The sequence below is a fragment of the Pipistrellus hanaki genome (genome assembly GCF_964339955.1).
Source record: "Pipistrellus hanaki genome assembly, chromosome: 9".
Classification (NCBI taxonomy): Eukaryota; Metazoa; Chordata; class Mammalia; order Chiroptera; family Vespertilionidae; genus Pipistrellus; species Pipistrellus hanaki.
This window is the reverse complement of record NC_140511.1, coordinates 51,551,425-51,576,335: the sequence shown is the minus strand read 5'-3', so window position 1 is coordinate 51,576,335 and position 24,911 is coordinate 51,551,425. Positions and strand designations below refer to the sequence as shown.

The window sequence follows — 24,911 nt, the reverse complement described above, 5'->3', positions numbered from 1 at the left end:
CCTCTTTCAGGATTAGTCTTGAATTCTGTGAGTTTATATTATACTAGTGGCCAGATGCATGAAATTCATGCGAGGGGCTAGGCCCTAGAAGCCCCGGCAGCTTGCCTGGGCCCTCAAAGCCCTGGCTTTGTCCAGAACGTTGTCCAGAAGGACATCCAGGAGGTCGTTCGGCTGTCCGGTCTAATTAGCATATTATGCTTTTATTATTATAGATTATTATAGATAAATTTCTTGAGGATCATAACCTAGGGCCATGATCAGCAAACTGTGGCTCTCGAGCCACATGCAGCTCTTTGGCCCCTTGAGTGTGGCTCTTCCACAAAATACCATGGCCTAGGTGAGTTTATTTTGAAGAAGTGGTGTTAGAAGTTTAAGTTTAAAAAATTTGGCTCTCAAAAGAAATTTCACTCGTTGTACTGTTGATATTTGGCTCTGTTGACTAGTGAGTTTGCCGACCACTGACCTAGGGAAACTTGTAGCAGTCATAGTAAATAATAAATGGTTCAGAAGGGGACCAGAGGTTATTGGGGGGCTTTGAGGACTGGACCCAGTCCAGGGTGGGGTGTCAGGGAAGACCCCCTTGAAGAACTGACAGTTCAGGCTGCGTTAGGAAGGCTGAGCAAGGCCTGGCTTGGCGAAAAGGAAAGGGGCTGCACACAGGACTAAGATCAATACTTTAGGTCAGTTTCACTTCTCACCCTAACTTTGAATCTTCTCCAGTTGGTTGCTGCTCAGGCCCTGGTGTGCTTTGAGGCAAATCCCACCTAAGAATTGCTTTTGTGTGTGTTTTGAGGGAAAGGGGAAATGAGGAGGAAAACCAAGTAAAACTGACCTTGGGCAACAGACATTGCAGAACACATAAATCCCAAACTCTGTTTATTTCCCTTAGCTTATTTACAGCAATACAAGTCAGTAAATACTAACTTGTAATTAACATCAGCTGTCTAGCTCCATGTGTTTGGCTGGCTGATTATGAAACGTACGCTGTATTTGTTATTAAATTCCTTCCCCACACGGGGCAAAATCACAAATGCAAGCAAGTTCTAACTATTTCCTCATTGCTGGTGAGGCTTTCTGCAGTATGAGACCCTTTGCAAAGTTTATTTTCATTTTAAATCTGGGGCCATTCAATCTCAGTGGTACTTGTAGCATTAAGGATGATAAAATACACCTGGCACACGGCCTCTCTCCATTTGGGATTCGGAGGAAATTCGGGAGCTAGGTTGGAACATCAGCAAATTCTCACCGGATGACAGAAGCCAATCAGATGAGAGAATTTGTCCATGAGATCAATGTGAGATCAGAACTAAAACCTTATTTAAAGCCTGAGAAATTGGAGGGACATACTGATAAGACTAGAAATAAGTGCATTATAGCCACAGCTGACACAGCACTTTCTGTGGATCTGGTACTGATCTCAAAAACCATTTATGCATTATTTCATTTAAAAATAACAATGACTAATGCTGTGAGCTCTCACTATATGCCATGTCTGTTTTAAGGACTGTAAGAATATTAACTCATCTAATCCTACAATAGCCCAATAATGTAGATTTGGTACTTTTTGTGCAAAATCTGAGTTCAGAGAGGTTGGTTGGTATTTCGCCCCCCCGCCCCCCCCCCGCCCCCCCCCCCCCCCCCCCCCCCCGCCAAGGTCCTACAGGCTAGTAAATGGAGGAGCTAGGCTTTGAACCCAGACCATCTTCAAAACAGCTTTAGGAGGCAGGTGCTCTGATTATCCTGCTTCACAAATTAGTAACATGAGGCCATAGAGAGAAGCAGCAAAAGCCCTATAAATCTCAGATAGACAACATGTTGGAGCTGATTTCCAAGTCCATGATAATTCAGGCTGTCTGTAGCATATACTGGCTTTCAGCACTAGCTACTCTTCCTTGGGGCAAGAGAAACCTGGATTCTAGTTTCTCTCATCTCAGGAATGCTCTTGCAGCTCCCACATTGCTCTGATAGTTGGTGTTGAGATTCATCACTAGGCAGAGAACCTGATCTCTCCCACCTTCCTGTTTTAGTTTATTTTTCTGTTTTAAGTCTCCTCACTAAAAGCTAGACCACTTTTGTTTTTCTTTTTCTTTTCTGATGATCTTGCCTTCAGAATACAGATCAAAGTTTAAGAGGGCGGCAGAATTAGCCCAGGCCTGCAGGCAAGAAATGTTTACCTAAAAATTTAATCAATGGACCAAAGATGGAACCAGAAAGCTGAAAAGCAAAGCCAAATGGATCCATGTCTGCCTCAGGAGGGACAGCAGACTGATGTACAGCTCTCTTCAAAGGTTGCTGAGGGACCCAATAAACCTGAAAAGACTGTGTCCTGAATCTCAATGTGGGGGGTGGAGGGCCGGATAAAGGAACATTCTTCTTCTTCTTCCTCTTGGTTTTCCCAGAGTGTGTGCAACAAAGCCAATGGATATTTGCATTCAATGACTGAAAGCCACTCACATCTGTAAACACTGGCTCCGCCACCAAACCCTCCCAGAAAGCCTCTTAGGCCCTTCCGAGGAGCCAGATGTAAAGAGAAAGCCTTCTGCTTTCTATTGCTCTTGCCACTTGAGCTGCAAGACCCTGTGAAGCTCCATGTGTGGGGGAGACAGGGCACATTTTCCTCTTAAATTGAACCAAGCTTATTATGTCGGAGAGAGTTTAATTAAACCCTCGCTGGCAGTTGTGGAAAAGTTAGTTTCTGCCCAAGCCTCACATCCTGGGGTCCCTGCAGGTGGTACACACTTTCCCTTCCAACGGAAGGTCATTAGGATCATATGACTATGCACAGACTCTGAAAGGTTCCAAGGTGTGCTGAGGCATTTGGTTTGTAACTTTCAATTTAATCAATCAACTCTGTGGTAGGGTAGAGGGATTACAACCAACCTACTCCCTCATCAGAGGCAATTTGCTGCCGGGTCGCCCGTACTAATCCTTTTTATTAGACACAAGGCAGGGGTGCCTGGGCTGTGATTTCTATACCCTTTGTCCTCGTATATGTTTTTTCTCTCACTCTGAATTTAACGGAGGCTAGGAAAAAGCTGAAAGTATTTCTTTGTACTCATGCTTCTCTTCCAGCCCAAAACAGTAGAGTTCTTGCAAATTGGGAGGGCCGCTTGCCAGGGCTGTAGTGCCTGGCACAGACCTTTGCAGAAACTCCACTTGTGATTATAAATACTTGGCTTCTCTTGGCAGAAACAATTCTTGAGGGTATATTTTTCAACTTGTTGTTTGGAAAACTTGAGGACATAACTGCCATTAGCTTCAGCGGAGTTTTGTGTGCACATTCCTGGGTAGCCACACATAATGCTGCTGTGTAATGGAATTTTATATAGTCCCTCCTCTATGATTTCATAAGGTTTTTTGGAGTTTAGAATATTTTTCATGCAAAGGGAAAATTAAGTCTTTGTTATCAAAGCACGCATTTCTTGGAATCACAGCATAAGAAGTGGCAAACAGGTTTGATGGAAATATTAAATGAAAAATGCATGGGTTGGTTTCATCCTTAAATGTTAACCACATCTATTTTGCCAGGAAAACTGGTAGCATAGCATTAGAACTTACATAATAACTGATCCATGATGTGCCAATGAGTCCAATCTTTTTCCCTTCACAAATCAGTTCAAACATTTGAGCTGCGTGAACGAAGTGCAGAAACCATGTCCTATTTAAACTGCCAACTAGCAAGAGTAAATGGCACGTTATCAATGAAGTAACTTATGCCAATCAATGGTAATGGGACTTTGCCTTGAAAGATATAAAGGAAATATTGCTTTATATAATTCTAAATGGCCACTCTAATAGAGGCATGTCTTATTTAAGAGAGGATATGCTCAAGAAATATAGTTTGGAGACTTCCAGGAGGAAGGCAGAGTGAGAGGCTGTGAGCCTTTCAATTTCAAATCCCATTTAAATGCCAATAAAATAGTCTGAAGCAAAGGTTTCAAAGTAGCCATCATAGTCATTATAAGAAAATCCAGGAAAAATGAGTGTGGATGAAAAAAGGGGTTCTATGGAAAGTAACCTCCCAGGATGACCTGATCATAAATTCCTAGCTGGGCAGGTCATGGTGGGTAGTTACTTTGTTAGTAAGAGGTTTATCTTTAAGGAAGCCCTGTCCATTGTTTCAGGGCATTTAGGTTAACACACCTTTGACATAAGCCCTAATGACCCTTAGACAGCACATAATCTTGTCCTGTAACCCAATACCTCCCTTGCTTTCTCCCACCTCCATGTAATCTTTCTTACCTTCCCTCCTTAATTCCAAATGCTTAAAAGAATCCACAAAATTGTTATTCTATGGAAGCATTTGATAGCTTGCTCCCTGGCATATGTTATCAGTTTGACTCAAATAAACTGTTATAAAAATTCTCTTCAGGTTTGCATGTTATGTCAACAGGATTAAAATAGGGAAAAAAAAGTGATTTTGAATTATTAAAAATGCTGGGCTGTATGAAAGATATATGAATTAAAAACCTGGGGGGAGTGACGGTGGTGTGTGTGGAATGAGTAAACCATGAAATGAAATGAGAATAAAAACAGAATTTAGGTAGTAGTTGCAATCTATTTTTAATTGTGGGAGAAAGACATTATACTTATTTCAGAAGAGCTCATTGTGGGAAGGAAGAGTGAGAAGGAATAAACAATGATAATGTAGGTAAAACGTAGAATTGGATGCTATAGAAAATAAACATAGAAAAGGAAAATGAATTAGGGAAAAATATGCAGAGCATGGAAAGAGATATGAAAAGATGCATAAGTATATGGATCTGGATAATGGAGTACTCTGGGAAAGACAGGAGTTCCTAAATAAAGAGAAGGAATAAACAGGAATTAACTGAGTACATTGCACACAGTAAATGCTGTGAATACATTTGTGGCATGAGAGAGCAAACAACAGAACAACAACAAAAACAATCAAAGATTTTAAAAAAAAGATGTACTAGAAGAAAAATGTCACCACTAATGAAATAGCTGAAAGTATAAATAAAGTTCTGCTTAAGATTCCATTTAAAATAACTGAGATCAATATGCATCATCAAATATTTAATTTTAACTACAAGAGAGAAAGCATTTTGTAAGAGCTTGGTTACAGATGTAAAGAAATATAATTCATAAGTGAATAAGGACTATGTTTTCTTTCATTGCAATAGAAAACCACGCCTAAAGCCTAGTCAGAGTAGAAAGCTGTATAATTTAGGTTTTTATAAAAATAAAAAGACTTTTGCAGATTTTCAGTCTTAAGAAACGTAATCACCCACTAATGTACAAGCATGGACTTCAAAAAAACTTTAAAAAGAAATCTGATCTTTAAAGACAGATCTGAAAAAAATGCTATTAAAAATAGTAAGAAATCATGGATATATAGGTATCTATTGAAGAGATGTAAATAAGAACAATAATAGGGAAAACTGTGATAAGCGTTTGGGATTAGGAGAATGATTAAATAAAAGTAGATTAAACTAAATAAATTTAATAGCAAGTTAAATAAATTAAGAATGGAAATGAGAAAATATTTGAGAAAAACAAACAAAAAAATAGCAAAGGCTTCCATAAAAGTGAGTTAAAAAATACTATTTACATAAGGTATGAATGTATTGATAAAACAGAATATCTCTGTTGTTTATTCTAAATTGAGTTAAATTGAACTAAAAAGATTGTCAAAGGGAATAAAATTAAGTAAAATAACAAAACAAAAATTGCATTATTTATAAAATACCAAAGAAAAACTAGAGAAAAGAAAACTAACTAATAAACAAGCAATCAAAAATATTTTATTGTTTTGTTGTTTGCTCTGTCATGCCACAAATTATTCAGAGCATTGAAAGGTAAATAATTGAGAATGGCAGAACATAAAATAGATAGGATTAAGGTTAAAATACATGTAAGTTTAAACATTCTTGTGGGTAGCAAAACAAAAGAAGAAAAAAAAAAAAACACGAAAAGCTTCCAATTGGATTAACACAATAATTTATTGGTGAAAAGTTTAAAAAGGCTTAGAACGTGTAAAGAAACCATTAAAAAGATATATTAATTAAAGTGAAGAAAAGCAAGTGCAATGTCAGACATTGCTGAATTTAAGGCAAATGTTATTAAAGGAATTTAATTATGTTCATTATGTGATGATAAAAGTCAGAATTAATAATGAGAGCATAACAATATTGTGTCTATAGGGCTCAAAGAACATCGTGATAAATAGAAAGCAATTATTGTTAAAGAAATCAATAATAAATAAGTACACCATTTTAGATCATGTGTTAATACCCCATTATAAAATATGAAAAACCAAGCAGAAAAAACTGAAGCAGTAGTCTGAAAAACATAATTAAACTCACCATAATATAGCAGTAAGGTTGGATATTGCCAAGAATTATATGTCTTTCAACAGATGGTCCAAAGATTTAACAGAAGCACATACATATCTTCAAGACATAGGGAAGATATTAGTAATATGCAGAAAGAATAGGAAGTAAAGAAAAAGAACGAAGTGTGAATTGGGTGTTAAACAAACATTTATAATGGCTGTGGTATCCCTACCAAAGATGCACAACCGGAATCTATTCCTGGGGAAACATCCAATAACTCCAAACTGAGACACTACAAAATAACTGCCCGCTGCTTTTCAAAAATGTCACTGTCATGGAGGCCAAGAAATGCGAAGGAACTTTTCTAGATTAAAGGAGGATAAACAAGCCAAGTAAATGCGGTGTGTGACCCTAGATTGAATCTTGGGCTAACAGTTTTATTTTAAACTTGCTACAGAGCTGTGCTGTGCAATATGGTGGCCACTAGATTATGGGGCTATTGAGTTAATGACATGTGGGTAGTCTGAATAGAGGTGTGTTTTAATTATAAAATCTAACCAGAGTTGTAGCACAAAATCAATGTAAAATAATAAATTTTCATATTAATTACATGTGGAAATAATATTATTTTGGATACATTGGCTTAAATAAAATAAATTATTAAAAGTGATTTCCCTTGCTTCTTTTTCTTTTTAAAAATGTGGCTACTAGAATATTTAAAATGATATATGTGGCTCATTTTTATGTCTTACCTTAATACTGATATAATATAGTATTGCTATAAGGGTATAATTAATGTCATTTGAACAAGGTATGTAGATTAGATAGTAGTATTTTATGATGTGTACTGTGATTGTCCTTGTTCTTAGAAAATATGAGACTGAAGTAAAAGACCAGGCATGAAGTTTGCTACTTATTCTCTGTAGTTCAGAAAATTTGGGTTGTATAAAATGGCAAAGACTGAAGAAGAGAAAAAGAAATATCCATAACAACCCAGAAATAAAATTCTAGAAAATAACCAATATAAAATATGTATTTGGATAGAGCCATGGTAGAGACCAAAGGAATCTGAGGGCATGCTAATATTCATGTTTTGTTAGAAGAAAACATAAATCTTATAATGTTTATGAAATCAATAGAGATAAATAAACATAAGCTCATATCTTAAATTAAAGGCAACCAAAAACAAACAAACAAAAACACCAACATTAAAAATATCAAAGAGAGAGAGAGAAAGAGAAAGAGAGAGAAGAAAGAAACCTAATAACAACAACAAAAGAAATGAACCAAGTAACTTCTAAACCAGTAGAAAAAAAACTTAATTTAGGCATGGAAAGAAAAGAAATAGTATTAAAAAAAAAAAGTTATAATCAGAAAATATAAGATGGCAGAAAAAATGTAATATATAGTAACCACAATGTATGTGGGGTAATGAAATGAAAGAAAAACAAACAAACAAAGCCATAGGGGCCTTGCATGGACCAATAATGCTCATGTGGTATGAAATAAGTAATATATTCCTCAGCACCTGAAATGGAATAAGAAAAAAGGGCTTTCTAAAGTAAACATATACAAGATTATTCTAAAAAAACAAACACTGTTAAAACAAATTTAAAAAATCAAGAGTTATTTACCACTCTCTTTCCAAAACAAAATTTGAAACACAAATATAAACCCAAATCCCTGATTATTTGGAAATTTAAAAATACTCTGCTAATTAACAATTATGTCAAATAGAACAAGTACAAAAGTATTTTGTTAAAAAAACAACCATGAAAATGAGAACTACATATTAAAATCTCTAGGAGGAGCTCAGAGCTCTACTAAGAACATAAGTCACAGCTATAATTGCATTTATTATTAATATTTTAAAAACAAAAAAGGGAAAATCAGCATATTAAGTAAGCAATATTAATTAAATAATATAACAATTTAGCACAGGAACAAAAGGGCAATCTAAAAGAAATGAGGGAATAATATATGTAAACCAAATATATGTAAATTAGAAAAGGGATAAAAATAGCATTATTCACTAAGTTAACAAAACTTATTTGATAAAGCTAACAACACAGGTAGATTTAGTCATGAAAGGAATGAGAATTATAGTGGTTTGTTATGGACTCTGAAAATCTGAGTAAAATAGATAATCTTTTAAGGAAAGGAATAAAATTCTAAAACTAACACAAAAGAAAGAGCCTAAGAACAGCAATAACTGATGAAGAAATTGGAAGAGAAAGTGGAGGTAAGGATGGAGGAAATATGCTTAGTGTTTGTGGTTACCTCTTTCAAAGTATCAATGACTAATAGATATGGGTAGATAGTAATTAACCAATTTCCTTCTGAAAGTTAATTTGATCTTGAGACCAAAGTCAGAAAAAGATCAGATTTAAAAATCAGAAACTATTTCACTCTTGCATATACACTAAGTGGCCAGATTATTATGATCTCTGAACGCATAATCATCTGGCCACAGTGTATTTGTATCTCAAATGGGTACAAAAAGTATTCTAGACTTTTGCTGGAGATCAACCACCTATTTGCCCTGAGCTTTCTATCCACCAGTGCAAAGAAGAAAATTGATCGGGTGCATGATTTATAGTATCTTTGATATCAAATAAATGAGGTATTCAAGAGAAGTACACTGAGTGGCCAGATTATTATGCATCCAGAGATCATAATAATCTGGCCACTCAGTGTAGTTGTGAAAAATTTAAAAACAATACTGATCATTAATTAGTATTTTAAAGGAGAGTCATAGCCAAAGGGCTTAGGGTCATATGGGCCTCATTCAAAGCCTAACTATAACAGCATTGACTCTATGAACTGCACCTAATTGCTAACCTTCCTGGAACTCAAATTCCTCTTCTTTAAGTAGGAATAACCATATTCATTCTATGGGGCTAATGCAAGTGTTATTGAGAAAATGTGTGGAAAATAATGACATCTTGCAAATAGTATCTGGTAGGGGAAGAAGAATAATTATGCATGTGCACTGAAGGAAAAAACACACCATCATCAAGTTAGGTTCACCACAGAATGGAAGAGTAGTCTAGCAAATGAAAAATATTAATTATAACATTCTACAAAAAGAGATTAAATAATAACAATTATATGTCCATGGGAGCTAAAGATAAAAGTCCAATAACCATTTAAAAATTAAAAGTAGACATTTATATAAATATCTACTTAAGGTCAAAAGTCAACGTTGTACTTAATTGATATTAAAGTAATAAAAAAGAAGGATCTCTTACTCTTTGAGACAGCATGGAGGAACCTGGAGAGTATTATGCTAAGTGAAATAAGCCAGTCAGAGAAAGAAAAGTATCACATGATCTCACTCATATGTAGAATGTAATGAACAAAATAAATTGATGAAACAAAATAGATCCAGAGACATAGAAGTATGGAACAGACTGTCCAATCTCAGAGAGAAGGTAGGGGTGGATAAGTGGGTGGGAGGAGATAAACCAAAGAACTGGTATGCATATATGCATAGGCCATAGACACAGACAATAGGTGGTGAAGGCCTGGGGCAGGGGCAGGGGCAGGGCATGAGCATGGGTGGGGTTGGGCTCGAAGGTGTCAGTGGGGAAAAAGGGGGACATATGTAATACTTTCAACAATAAAGATTTTTAAAAAGAGAGCTATTAAATGCACTTTAAGTGCAAATAGAAGTCAAACAAAATTACCCACTTTTACCATTATTATTTGATTGTAGTGGTGATTCTTGTCAGTGAACAAGAGTACCATAAAAATCATAAGTTCGTAATCAGAAGAGAGAAAAAAAAAAAAGACAAAAAAACATGTTGCTCTTTGTTTGATGAAGAATAATTTATAAGGACATGTCAAGGTTAAGCGGAAGCAGGAAGATTAGGGTCCTCGCTGAAAAAACTTTCAATGAAAAAGTGATCCAGCTGAAGCCGGTTTGGTTCAGTGGTAGAGTGTGGTCTGTGGACTGAAAGGTCCCAGGTTCGATTCTGGTCAAGGGCATGTACATTGGTTGCAGGCACATCCCCGGTAGGGGGTGTGCAAGAGGCAGCTGGTCGATGTTTCTCTCTCATCGATGTTTCTAGCTCTCTATCTCTCTCTCCCTTCCTCTCTGTAAAAAGTCAATAAAATATATTTTTTTTAAAAAAGAAAAGAAAAAAGAAAAAGTGATCCAAAAAGAAAGGTTCTCTGTGTCCACCTGAACTCAGGGCTAAACAGAAATGGTCTCCTTGAGAATTTATAACCATGGGTTTGGAGTTTGACATTGTTCCATTGTCTTACAGCTTTGTGTTGTTTGAAAGAGGTCTGATGCCACTTGGTTCCTGATCTTTTGTTTGTTACTAGTTTTTCTGGATGCTTGTAGGGTTGTCCCTATGCTCATTATTCTAAAACTAGAGGCCCGGTGCATTAAATTCATGCACTCAGGGCGATATGGGGTCCTCTTGCAGTCTGGGAGCTCTCAGGGGATGTCCAGCTGACTGCTTAGACTTGCTCCCCAAGGGTCTAAGCCAGCAGTTGGAAATCTTTAGCACTGCTGTGGAGGTGGGAGAGGCTCCCATCACCGCCACTGCGCTTGCCAGCCAAGAGTCCAGCTTCTAGCTGAGTGGCACTCCCCCTGTGGGAGTGCACTGACCACCAGGGGGCAGCTCCTGCATTGAGTGTCTGTTCCCTGGTGGTCAGTGTGCATCATAGCCACTGGTCATCCCACCCTTTGGTTGATTTGCATATTAGCCTTTTATTATATGGGATGTCAAGATAATATGCCTTTTTCATTCACTGTGCTGAGCACTTGACCATCTTTTAGTTCCTGAGGCTATTCCCGCATCCATACAATGAATTGGCTTGGTTCCTAGGCACTACCCTCTCTGTAGGTTTTAGAATTCATCTTTCCATGCTCTGCTAAGCCAGTTACCTTTTCTCTATATTTTCAGCATCCAGATCTTGGTATTATTGTAGCCTACTTTCATCTTTTCTTATCTTTGTGGGTTTATATACTTTTTATTCATCTAATGTTATATTTATAGGAACTGAGGAAAAATCAAAGATTAATGTGCATGTTCAACTTGCTATGTTTAACTGGAAAACTGATTACTGACTTTCCTTTTCTACTCTATAAATAGTGAGTTGTTGCTGTAAGACTTCCCAGAAAGGTGGAGGGAAGGAAGGAGAGAAAAGGGGGAAGAAGCTACTTAATTCTTCCTCTTTTGCCCCTTCTTTCACTGAACCAGTGTATCATGACACAGGTGCTTGGTATCAAATCCTATTTCCTGGGGATGTGCTCTGTGACTCAGACTGGTGGCGGTACAGCTGGGAGGCTCTGATGGGCACAATTACTCAGCCTGGGGAAGAATTTCCCGGTGACGGCAGAAAGCAGTGGGATTATTATTCATTGAATGTTTAATTCTGTTTCTGAAATTATGTCAAGAGAAGAGTCCTATGGCCCATGTATGAAGAAAATCACTGTCCTGGGCAACCCACTGTCCTAAGGAAACCCACAAATAATAGTCTTACTCATTGAATGGGAAGAAACTGAGCAAGCTAAATATTAAAAAGCAAATAATTCTTTCCAAAATAATTTGGGGATTTAGTGCAATCTCACTTAAAATTCCGACAGAATCCTTTATAGAACTTGATAAAATGATTTCACAATCATTTATAAAAATAGAAAGACAATAATATTGAGGAATATTTTAAGAAGGAATCATACCTTCATTTCCAAGCCAGAAACCTGGCTTGTCAGCTTTAATGTTTCTCTCACTCCTCCACATCCAATCCATGACAGAATCTACCTCTAGAAGATCTCAAATCCATCCCTTCTCTCCATCACCATGTTCACTGCCTTAGTCCGAGATATCACCATCACTGTATATCTTCTTAACCCATCATCCTTTATACCACCAGCTCCATCTAAGGTGTTCTGCATTCAGCAGCCATATAAGATCCTGTCTCTCTCCTGCCCTCACCTCTTCATGGCTTTTCACTGCTCATCTCCTTTCATTCCCTCCCTTGCTCATTTTGTAATTGCTATTCATCCATCCATTCATTCATTCAATACCACTTATTGAGAAGCTTTCAATGTGCCAGACAATGAGTTCAGCCTTGGGGAGATAATGAGCAAAGTCAGATCTGATTCCTGCCAATACCCTAGTGGTTTTAAAGGCAAAGGACAATAAACATTAAAAAAAAAAAAAAAAAAAAGATTCAAGTGTGTTAGTAATTGAACCAATCCCAATTTAACATCATAAGATTCATTTTCTATTACCTGGCAAAACTCCAACACTGAACACTGAAGAGGCTGGGAGCCACAGATACATTTATTCATTCTTGGTCACATGGTGAACTGATAGAAAAGTTTTGGAGAAGAATGTGGCAAAAAAAAATCTCAAGAGCCACAAACACCCATCTCTTTGATCCAGCAGTCATACTATTGGAGAATTATTTCAAAGAAATAATTCAAAGGAAGTAGGAAGGGTAGAGGGAGGTTTTATGTACAAAGTTTTGGTATTGCAGTGCTTTCTGTGTTTGCAAAGTCCCTGACATCACCTAGATGGCCAAAAAAAGAACAGTTAGGTAAGCAGTAAGAACAAGCTGATGTAATAAATTGTGGCCATGGAAACACAATCCAATGCAAAAAAAAAAAAAAAAAAAAAGTGTTCAAATGTGATATAAAAACTATATTCAGATGAATATACAAAGAAATGAAAGTCGTTGCCAAGTGTTAGAAAGGCGGTCTTTCATGTGATTGGATTTAATAATGAATGATTTTTCAAATGAAGTGACCCAATGGAAAAAGTGGCTGGATTTCACTGTAAAATTAGCTTCGATTCTAGAGTATATTTCCCAGTGGCCATGTTTATATTTGACGCAGTGTTCCCAAATGCAAAAAAAAAAATAATTGGCTCCTGGAAAAGGTTTTCTTTTTGTCAATATTTATTTGTTAAACGGTGTTAAACCTATATCCAAAAACGGGGGGAGTCATGCATTTTACATTATCAAGGGAGATTACGGAGTCTCTCCGGAGCGGAAGCGTTTGTCAAAAAACCCAGGAGCTGTGTTCAGAACAAGAGAGCAAAGAGACTCAGCATGTGTTAGGCAACTCCCAGTCCCCTGACAAGCCTGGGCATGTCTCCAACTCCCAGGACACCCCTATGCAGTAACTGCCCAGCCACTGTGTTTCTGTAAAGAACACTCGCTCCTGGACCGCCGCTGGGCACTACACTCACCACACCGCTGAAGACAGACACTAGGGTGGGGTGGGAATGCGGAGGGGTCGGGAGGAGGGCACACTTGCACTTTTAATATCACCCAGGGTTCTGGAACTCTCTTCAGGCTCAGAGAATGCAAACGTTCTCTCACTTCTAAGGATTTCTGCAGAGTAGGCCTTTGTACAGTGGGGCAAAGTTGTTCAGAGCTTGGTATCTGTGGAGGCCAGGGTGGTACAGCAGGGCCTTATTAAAAGGTGCTTTGTGTATAAGACATTCAGTTCTGCTGCAGAGGAGAGAAGCCTGCCTTGCGACATCCCCCAGAGGAAGGCGGAAACGAGTCAGGAGAGCTGAGCTTTGATTTGGGTTCTGACATTCTGGCAATGAGATCTGAGCCCCGAACTTCTTTGTGCTTTAGGATTTTTCCACCTATGAAGTAAAACTTGCATGAGCCAGCCTTAAAACGAATTTCTAAAAAAGTATTCAATTGGGAGTGTTGTAAAAGGATTTCACTATTTCCAGATGGCCAGCAGGGGTTTATGGCATTGCAATAGAGAGGGGATGTCAGAAGTCATTGAGGCCATCTTCCTTAGCTCCCCATACCTGGCCCCTCCGAGAGGATGGGGTGCACTGGATGCAGAAAGGGCTCTGGTGTCCAAGAGATGGAGCTCCAAAACCATCTGTGTTTGGCGCAAACCATTTTGTATAATGGCTGAGAAGAGCCACTGGCAGGATGTGGCCCACACAACAGATAGCTGAAGGCAAAAGGGTGTTGCCCAACCCCATATCTGAATCTCAAGGGCAAGTTATCCAAAGAGAACAGAAGGAAGACACCCAAAGTTGCTATCTTATATCATCGCAGGGGTTCTCAAAGTCGTGGTTCACTTTGAGGAGTGCCACCGAGACCTCTGGGCTCTCTGAGGCCTTCCTAGGGAGACTGAGAGGTGACACTATTCTTATAAGAATACTAAGATATGATTAGCCTTTTGCAATGTGTTGACATTAACATTGCTGGTGGCGGGAAAGAAACAACCCCAAATCCTTTGATGGTGCAAAAACAAGGTGAGCAAAACTATTGGAACTTCGGGCGGATCAAGGCAGTGGCCTTGAGCTGTTTCAGTGGAGCGTATTCTTCAAGGACAGAAACGTGCAGCGCACAGCAACCACGGAAGTCAGTTTCACCTGAGAATGTCCTTGATGAAACCATATAAATTATTAATTTTATCAAATCTCTGTACCTTTGAGTACACATCTTCCTATTGTACTGTGTGACTAATTGGGAACTATGGGCAAAGCACTTCAACCGCAAACTGAAGTATCATGATTGTCTTGCATAAAAACACTTGTGTGATTGTTTGAGGTGCAAGCTGGACTGACAAATGATGGTTATTCAGAATGGAGAATCTGGCAGACATTTTCTCAACAAAGAAGTGAGCCTGTCACTTCAAGGAACGAACACACCTGACAGCATTTGCGGCTAATGATAAAATTCAAGGTTTCCAGCAAAACTTGAAATTTTAGAAAACTTTTATCTGTCACTATGAATTGTATTGCTCTCTAATATTTAAACCTTTTCTGATGAGACTGGAAGTGGTATAATGAATGTGATTTTTGACACTGTATAATGAAACATCTCCACTTTTGGATCATCTGCCTAAGTCAGAACACCAATATTTTCCAAATGACCAATGTATGATGTTACAAAATCATTCATTTGTATCAGATCTACTCACAGTGCAAAGGAAAGCACTGCATTTTAATGCAACAGAATAAGAGTTCATTAATATGGCTTTAATATTCTATGCTGTAATTATGCTTTAAAAAAGTAGAGTAGTCCCCTCTCCCTCCAGTCTGAGGTTTTGCTTTCCATGGTTTTAGGTTCCTGAGCTTAATCATGGTCTGAAAATATTAAATGAAAAATTCCAGAAATAAGCAATTCATAATTTTTAAATTGCACACCAGTATGAGCAGTGTCTTGCCCTGGAAGGGAATTATCCCTTTGTCCAGTGTATCTGCACTGTGTACCTTACCTGCCCGTTAGTCACTTAGAGCTGTCTTAGTTATCAGATGGACTGTCGCAGTATCACAGTGCTTCTGCTCAGGTAACCCTTATTTCACTTAATAATGCTAAGAATTGTTAAGAATAGTAATGCTGACAATTCAGATATGCCAAAGAGAAGGCATAAACTGCTTCCTTTATGTGAAAAATTGAACGTTTTCAACTCAATAAGGGGGAAAAATCACAATCGAATGCTGAGGTTGCTGAGATTTACTCTAAGAACTAATCTACCAATAAAATTGTGCAGAAGGAAAAATAAATTCACGCCAGTTTTGCTATTCCCACCTCACGTTACAAAAACAATGTCCAGTGATGAGTGTTTTAAGGTGAAAAAGGCATTAAACTTTACCATAGGTATGCATGTAGAGGAAGAAACATCCTATATAATAAAAGCCTAATATGTTAAGTGCCTGGTCGTTCAGTAATCAGTTCAACCAATCAAAGCATAATATGCTAATGATATGCTAAGGTCACCCAACCGCTCTCTATGAGTGCACTGATCATCAGGGGGCAGATGCTCCCACCAGTAGTTTAGCTTGCTGCTGGGGTCTGGCTGATCTGGGCTGAGGGAGCTAGGCTGCACCATGCCCTGAAACACTCCTGCAGTCCCTCCCTGGCTGGCCAACCTCCCACATCCCTCCCTAGTCCAGATCATTCACTGTTGGAGTCCCTCAGCCTGGCCTGTGCCCTCTCACAATCCAGGACCTGGACTGTACTCTCTCATAATCAGGGGATATTGGAGAGCTGGTTTCGGCCCAATCCTGCAAGCCAGGCTGAGGGATCCCACTGGTGTATTAATTTGTGCACTGGGCCTCTACTAGTACATATACGGTTCAATACAATCTGCACTTTCAGACATCCACTGGGGGTCCTGGAACATATCCGTTTTGGATAAGGGGGAACTACTGTACATTTGCAGAGTTTTGGTGTAGTATCAAAGAAGATTATCTGTAATGATCTGAAAAGGTTATTAAAATATTCTTCCCTTTTCTAGTTACATACCTGTACAAGATAGAATTTTCTTCATATTTAACAATCCAAATTATAAACCATGACAGGTCGAATGCAGAGGCAAATATGAGAATCCAGGGTTCTTCTATTAAATCAGAGGTTAAAGAGATTTGCAAAAAAAAAGTAGGACAATAATACTCTTCACTACATTTCTTTTGTTTTGGACAATAGTTATTTTCATAAAATTTGGTAACATGTAATAAGTTCATCATTGCTAATTCATTGTGTGTTCCTTTTAAAAAAGTAAGTAATATTTTTAAATTTCTTTTTTAATTTTTCCTATGGTGACTATTGAGAGACACAGCCCACATAAACAAAAGACTGTGGGAGTTCCCAAAGCTTTTTCCATTAAAAATACTTGAGGACGGCGGCTCCAAGATCCTTGCAGAAAAAGCAGCATTTTTGATGAGTAATTAATAAGGAGAGAGGGACTCTGAATTTGTCAGCTTGCACTATTGTTGGGAAGCAGCATCATGGCTTCCTTGGGCTTCATGGCAAGCATTGGTTATCAAGACAAAATCATCCCTGGAGACACAAAAGGAGAGGCATCTATGATCGAAGATTGGTAGAAATCATTTTTGATAATATCACATTTTTAAAGCCCTGATTGGGCCTTCTCTGTGCCTTTTCAATGAGCTCCAATTTCATGAATATTCCAGTCCTTTTTCTCCAAGGAGGGTCCGGCCCATACTTACAGCCCACACTCCCTGCTCATTATTGGCCCTAGTGACTAGATGTGAGCTAGAAACCTGCCTCCCAGGTCACAGCGAATGCCACTCTGAGTTCAGCAATCAGCACATGGTACTTGGGAAGGCACCAGGCACTTCCAGGCCCTGAGAATAAAAAATGAGCATGTTCTGGAGAACTTTGTCTGATGGGAATAAAGACTCCTGAAGAATAATTACAGTGTGATGTGATAAATGCTCTTCTGTTCAAAGGCACCAAATTTTCCCCAACCAAATATTAAGACACATTCTGACATCTGTCAATGGAAGCATCCTGAGGGACCTGGAATACATGTCTGCTATATTTACTAAGAAACTCACAAAAACTCCATAGACATTCTGTATAGATTTGTCCTTGATTTGTCCCAAAGATCCAGAAACAATGGTCTGTACCTTTTAAATTTGTTTTTTAATTCTGAGAAGTAACAGTGTCAGAATAGAAAAGGGCAAGAAGCTCATTAGGATTACAAAAGATGAGTGACGGACCCCTAACATTTTGCCTATTGGCTGGTGGATGGGAAGCACTGGGGGAAATCTTTTCCTTCATACTCCTTCCAAGTGGTTTCCACCCCCAGGCAAAGAGCCCAAGTTTGTTCTCCCAGGTCTCCCACACCAGCTGAAGCAGATCAAGCTGAAAACCAGAGTCAAGAAAATGAACTAGTAAGAGGCTCCTAAGAATTAAGCCTTAATTACATGTGGGTAAAATTAAACAATTGGGCTCTTGATCTGCCAAGAAATGTTGGAGTGCCGTCTGGGTGGGCTGTTGGGGGGACCACGGAGGTTCTAGTCTGAACTGGGTCTTCTGAAGTTCTAACCATGTACCCTTTGCTCCCCCTCCTTTGGGGGCTGACTCAAATCCCTCCCTTTAATCTCTTCCCCCAGTCCCACTGTTCTTTCCCAGCTGTGGCAACTCCAAACTGAAATGAACAAGAATCAAACAATAAACAGAAAAACCGTGCCCCGTGCCACACAGGGACATCCTGCCACCCACAGTTAGAGAGGATGGGCAACACTGGCTCTTAAAGGCAACCCAAAGGAAAGGCAGGGAAAGAGGCCGGAAAACCCCTTTTGGAATCTTGGATCCACTCCTTACATTTGACTGTGGGCAAATCATGACGCTTCTCTGATCTCCAGTGAGTTCATCCACAAAAACTGGTTATTTTTGAGACTTAAATGACACAATGTGTAAATGGGACACAGTAAGTCTACTCTTCATCGTCATAATGTTCACACCTTTTTTTGTGATTATTTGATTAGTGTCTGTCTCCCCACTAATCTCCGAGTTTTATGAGAACATATACTGTCTTTTTTTTTTTTTTTTTTTTTTTTTTTTGTACATTCCATCGCTAGAGTTTTGCACAGTGGCTTGGCTCATGCTAGGCATTTGTTGAGATAATAGTGTGAGAAAAGTGAGTTGTCAGAGTCCCACTTAAAGGTCTACTTCAAAATAGCAAGTTTGGGGTCTCCTGACAAGTCTCATGGGTTGGTATTGACTACCTGCAGTCACAAAGGATCTAAGGTAGAATCTGGAGTCAGTAAGGAAAGGGTGTGCTGGCAGACTACCAATGCCAGCTGTGGTTAAGGATGCTGAATATTTGTTGACCTTGGTCTGTGGAGTGTGAAGAGCAGGTCCCTTTTGCCAGCCATTCCAAGCACAAAGACATCTATTGTATCGTTCGTGGAAAGAGCCATTTGAGGAGGACTGAGAGTTACCGCGTGTCTGACCTGAAGATAAGCTGCATGCCCTCAGGAATACTTTTTAAATCACAAATAAGAAGACACTTAGAACAATGCCATGCAAAGAAGCTAGAAGCAGACCTCTGTCTCGATGAATTCACTTGCGGGGAATGTGAATTTCATGAATCATTTGGCAGGAACGAGCAGACCTAACATACTTCAGCTACTGGATCCCACAACCAGACAGAACTCTGTAATGCACTTTTCCCAACCCATAACATAGCTGCTCTACTCACGAGGATAATCCTTTGGGTGCGTCTTCTCAGACCAGTTCCCATAAAAGGTGAGTCTGTACTTGGCAGTCCCACAGGCGCAGCAGTCTAGGATTGGTTTGTCCGTCACCCCGTCAAACATGGAATCTGAAACAGTCAGGAAAGAAAGGCGCCAAGTTAGGAAGCAAATATGGGTCTTGATCTCGTCCTTAATGCCTGGGGTAAAACACATGAGGTGCAGTTTTCATTGATTAATAACACAGAGAACCAGGTCAGGACTTGGGCTACAAAGGATTCTGCATAGGTACTTTTCAGTATGGCAACTATATTCTGCAGTAAATGAATGAATGAATGAATAAATAAATAAAAATTTAAATAAAATAGAACTTTTGCTCTAATCAAGTGAGGAGACCTGTGGGATTAAGAAGGCAGAATATTTGGGATGGAGGTTGTATTGAGAAGCCAGAGATAAAACTGACTAAGTTATCTATTCTGGGCCCCAGTCTCTTCCCCCACCCCTCCCACAACACGATTGTCCCACCAAATTTTAAGAAGAATATACATATGTGTGTGTTTTCTCTAAGAAATATCTCCTGGGGCCAGATTGGCAGGACTGAAGGAGTTGCTTTGAAGGAGCAGTGAGAACAGAAAGACAGAGACAGAGAGATAAAGGACTGCAGAAAATTATTTTTTTCAAAAAAGATACGCATATATAATCACAACACTTCTTATCAAGCTTTCAGAGGCTTGACTGGGAGGGATGGTGGGTAGAGAATATGTTCCCAAGTTCAGGTTTACTTCTGAGCACAGTGGCAGCCAGGAAAAACCGAAGATTCCCTCTCTGCCCCTACTTTTAGCTGTGAATAGCTGATAAGTGGGGAAAGAGAGATTACATGAATAAATTCAGAATTTCCGATTGTCAAGCCCACATCCCTAACTGCGCATTGTTGCTCGTCGTCTCTTCTGATTCCTGCAAGATGAAAACAATGACTTACAGCTGCAACTTGCTTCAAGTGCTTCAGTTTCCCTAGTGGTATTAACATAAATGTTCTCTTTTTTTTTTTTTTCCAAGTTGGACATGTATTCTTAAATATTATATAAAGAGCAGCGACAAAGAGTACAAAAATCTTTTGAGTGGAAGAAAGAGCATTTTACAAGTATTCCATATGGAATTCACTGGGTTCATTTGGTTTGAATATGCAAAATCAGCGATGGGTGGAAGAAGTGCATTCTGGGCTCCAGGATGGAGAAAAAAGGACGGGTTATTGTTAAAATAACTAACTGTAGAGGGTCCTTGTATGTGCTGATTCTTTTCCATATATAGCTAGGCTTGTCCTAGCAATTCTAGGAGGTAAGTACTTTAATTAATCTCATTTTACAGATCTGTGGCATATTAGGTAAGCAGCCCAAGGTCACAGGGTTAGTGAGTGGTGCAGGCAAAACTGGAGCTCAGGTCTTTTTGAGACTGGAGCCCATGCTCTTTATTTTTATTTTTATTGATTTCAGAGAAGAAGGGAGAGGGAGAGAAGAAGGGAGAGGGAGAGAAAGACAGAAACATCAATGATGAGAGATAATCATTGATTGGCTGCCTCCTGCATGTGCCCTGACCAGGAATTGAATCGTGATCTCCTGGTTCATCGGTCAACACTCTAACCTCTGAGCCACGTCAGCCGGGCTGGAGCCCATGCCCTTAATCTCTGCATGCTATCTGTCTAGCCAAGAACTTTGGCTGGATAGATCTGCAGAAATACCAATGAGTGAAAAACAATTTTTTTTTTTTTTTTTTAAATAAGTTTTTATTTTTCATATTATTACAAATGTTCCTTCCCCCCCCCCCCCACCATTGCTCTCCTCCACCAGGTTCCCACCCCACCCTCTGCCCTTTCCCCTCTCCCCATTGTCCTCATCCATAGGTGCACAGTTTATGTTCAGTCTCTTCCCACGCCCCCCTCTCCCCTTTTCCCCAAGAATCGTCAGTTCACTCCCCTTCCATACCTCTGATTCTATTATATTCAACAGTTAATATTGTTCATCAGATTTTTTTAATTTCCTTGGTTTTTAGATTCACTTGTTGATAGTTACGTATTTGTTGTTCATAATTTTTATCTTTGTTTACTTTCTCTTCTGAAAGAACCCCCTTCAGCAATTCATATAATTCTGGTTTGGTGGTGATGAACTCCTTTAGCTTTTTTTTATTAGTGAAGCTCTTTATCTGGCCTTCGATTCTGAGTGATAGCTTTGCTGGGTAGCTTATTTTTGGCTGTAGGTTCTTGCTATTCATCACCTTGAATATTTCTTGCCATTCCCTTCTGGCCTGCATGGTTTCTGTTGAGAAGTCAGCTGACAATCGTATAGGTGCTCCTTTATAAGTTACTACCTTCTTTGCTCTTGCTTCTTTTAGTATTCTCTCTTTATCTTTTGCTCTTGGAATTTTAATAATGATGTGTCTCGGTGTGGTCCTCTTTGGATTCCTTTTGTTTGGAGTTCTGTGCGCTTCCTGGACTTGTAAGTCAAATTCTTTCACCAGGTGGGGGAAGTTTTCTGTCACTATTTCTTTCAGTATGTTTTCGATATCTTGCTCTCTCTCATCTTCTGGAACCCCCATAATTCTGATGTTGGTTCGCTTGAAGTTGTCCCAGAGGTTTCTTACATTATCTTCAATTTTCTGGATTCTCTTGCCTTCTAGCTTCTGTGGAGGAGTGTCTTCTGGCTCTTTATGTTCCAAATCTTTGACTTGATTCTTGCGATCTTCCCTTCTGTTTTTAGGACTCTGTAAAATATTTTTTATTTCAGACAATGTATTCTTTATTTCTTGTTGATCTCTTATCATTTCTTGTTGACTCCTTATTAATTCTAGTTGATCTCTTTTCATATCCTCATAGGCCTTATCCATCTTTTCTAGGAAATTCTTGAAAAACCTTATAAGCGTAGATTTGAACTCTATATCCAGACGCTTTTTGTCCTCCATTTCTTTCGTTTGTGATCTATTTTGTTGTCGCATTTCGCAGTTACAGATGGGACGGGGTTTCAGGGTGGAGCCTGCAGCTTTGGCTTCCGTCAGCCCCGCCCTATGCGGGTCCTTCAGTGCTCGCTGCCGGCGCCTCTGAGAGAAAGGTGTCCTCGATTTTCGCCTGCTGCCAAACAGTCTATGCTCTTCCACAATGAGCCCGGTATTGGGGTTCAGTTCAGTTGGAAGTGGAGTTGGAGGTGGCGTTCACAGCAGTCTGGAGCTCCAGTCTCCTTCCTGTCAGGGCAATCCCGCGGCACAGCCGACCGTCCCTTCTCTGGGGGCAGTGTGCGCGCCTCCGGGACCTCCTTTCTCCGCTTCCCCGGGGTTCCGACTTACAGCCCAGCTCCCTATGGCTGAGCCTGAGTCCCCGGGGTCTGGCCCAGAACTGGGGTTCAGAGCAGTTGGGGGCCCAGCACAGTCGGAGTGTTCCCTTTCCGCTAGGGAACGCCCGCCAGGCACTCGGCCTCCCTCCTCTCCGGCTCCGTCCTCTTCGCGTGCGCCGCGTGTCTCCGTACCTTAGGCTTTTACAGCTCCTCCGCGCTTCCTTCTGGTTTTCTCCTTGCTTCTTGTTGTAGGATTTCCAGTCAGTCGACTTTCCTGTAGTTCTGGGTAATGTCCATTTTATATTTTAGTTGTATTTTATTAAAATTGTTGTGTGCGGCTGCTGCTAGTTGCCTACCCGAGCAGCCATCTTGGATTCTCTCTCAACAATTTTTTTTAAAAGGATAGTTTATTGATTTTTTTTTTTTTTTTTGAGAAAGAGAGCAAAACATTGATGTGAGAAGGAAACATCAATCGGCTGCCTCCTACACACACCCTACGAGGGATCTAGCCCACAACCTGGGCATGTGCCCTTGACTGGAATTGAACCAGAACCTCCTGGTGTATTGGATGATGCCCAACCAACTGATCCACACCAGCCAGGGAGAGTGAAAATTCTTCTATGTGTTTCTCTCTTTGCTTTTTCAAATGAAGAATGGTACATTAAAAAATTATTTCCCTACACAGCTCCAGGATTTCTAAACAGCCCTACAGAAAAGGTCTGAAACCAGGCAAAATAGACATCCCTTTGTGGCTACTCTTTGTACACTTGGAAGAGACCAGAGCATTGTCTGTGCTGAGGAACAGGCTACCACTGCCTCATGCACAGGTAACACACGTCTGATTCTTGTATGAGCCACTTTGATAGTGGATATATTCAACGCTCTGTTGAATATATTTCAAGAAAGGTAGGATAAATCAATAATTCCTGAATATTTTTTGCCTTTTACATTTCCATTATGACCAACTACGTTGTGAAAAAACTAAATTAGTTTTGAAAAATGGATTCAGGGCTAAGAGGTACATGCTAGGGTTTCGATGGTGACCACCAGGCATTGTCAAATGAGGCAGCAATCATCTCTCAAGAATCCAAAATAAGGCAAACTTGGAGCTTTGCCTTATCCAAAGGGCTCTTGGGTCTATGGGTGGTAAACTTAACATGTATCCAGGAGTTCAAGGGAATACATTTTACAATAAATCTTTTGAACTTCCAGCAGAAAATAAGCTTTCACTTAAAAAGAACATTTCTAAGTTTGAAACTAGAAACAGACATATGGTTTCCCACTGAGGACAAGCCTATTGAAAATGAACCAGGCTTTCAAAGGGTAGTGATAACAAGTGTTAACTTCCCTCCTCCACTCTGCTAACCACAGCAGGGCCTGCAAAATACAGGTAATTTCAGGCCCTGCAGCTTCTCCTGAACTTCCCTCTCTCCCCACTTCTACTCTCAATCCACCAACTTCGTTTTTCAGTGTTCATCCTTTACTCTTCATTCCTCGCCTTTCTCTTCCTTTTCTCATTATCCCTTTTCTCCTGCTCCTCCCTTTACCTTCCCCTCTCCCTTAATTGTTTGTGACATGGACTTAAAGTGAGCCTGTGGATGCTTATTATGGGTCACCTTTTTTAATATTTTATGTGTTTCACTTAATTGTAAGTAGCTTAATGTTTTCTGTCTCTTTCTTAAAATAACGATTGCCATTGCTTTTTAGCTGTGCAGTTCTTAATTTTTCCCCTATGCATTAACAGCTTCTACTGGGGGGAAAAATAATAGATACTTGCATCTCTCTCCCCTTCCCTGACTGATTTGATTGGACTCTCCAAAGGATGTAAAGACCTTAATGAAAGAGCTAGAGATAATTAAGTAGGCATGCACATTTAAGAGAAATCCCTTTGCTCGATGCTGATGAATTAAAGACTTTCTTAACGTGATTTGCTTGCTAATTGATGAATTTCCTCATGGGTCTGCAGTCTCTGGGGATCACCTACAACTGTATCTAAAGATCCTACAGCTCTACTTGTGTAATACTTTAAACAATAAAGAATTAAAAAAAAAAAAAAAAAAAGATCCTATAGCCCAGACCGGTTTGGCTCAGTGGGTAGAGCGTCGGCTTGGGAACTGAAGGGACCCGGGTTCGATTCCGGTCAAGGGCATGTACCCTGGTTGCGGGCACATCTCCAGTAGGGGGTGTGCAAGAGGCAGCTGATCGATGACTCTCTCTCATCGATGTTTCTAACTCTCTGTCTCTCTCCCTTCCTCTCTGTACAAAATCAATAAAAATATATTAAAAAAAAAAAAAAAAAAAAAAGATCCTATAGCCCAGGTCCTGCTGGGCTCCCTACCTCCCCT

The 24,911-nt window shown here is 39.5% G+C and overlaps 1 protein-coding gene across 1 annotated transcript in view; it reads right to left on the bottom strand.

The window, feature by feature from the left end:
* The window catches only part of SPON1 (spondin 1), a 252,535-nt gene that overhangs the window by 121,717 nt on the left and 105,907 nt on the right, over positions 1–24,911 (bottom strand). Inside the window, exon 5 of the mRNA XM_084893979.1 lies at positions 19,258–19,380. Coding sequence (XP_084750105.1) covers positions 19,258–19,380 — 123 coding nt within the window. The remainder of the gene's footprint in view (positions 1–19,257; positions 19,381–24,911) is intronic.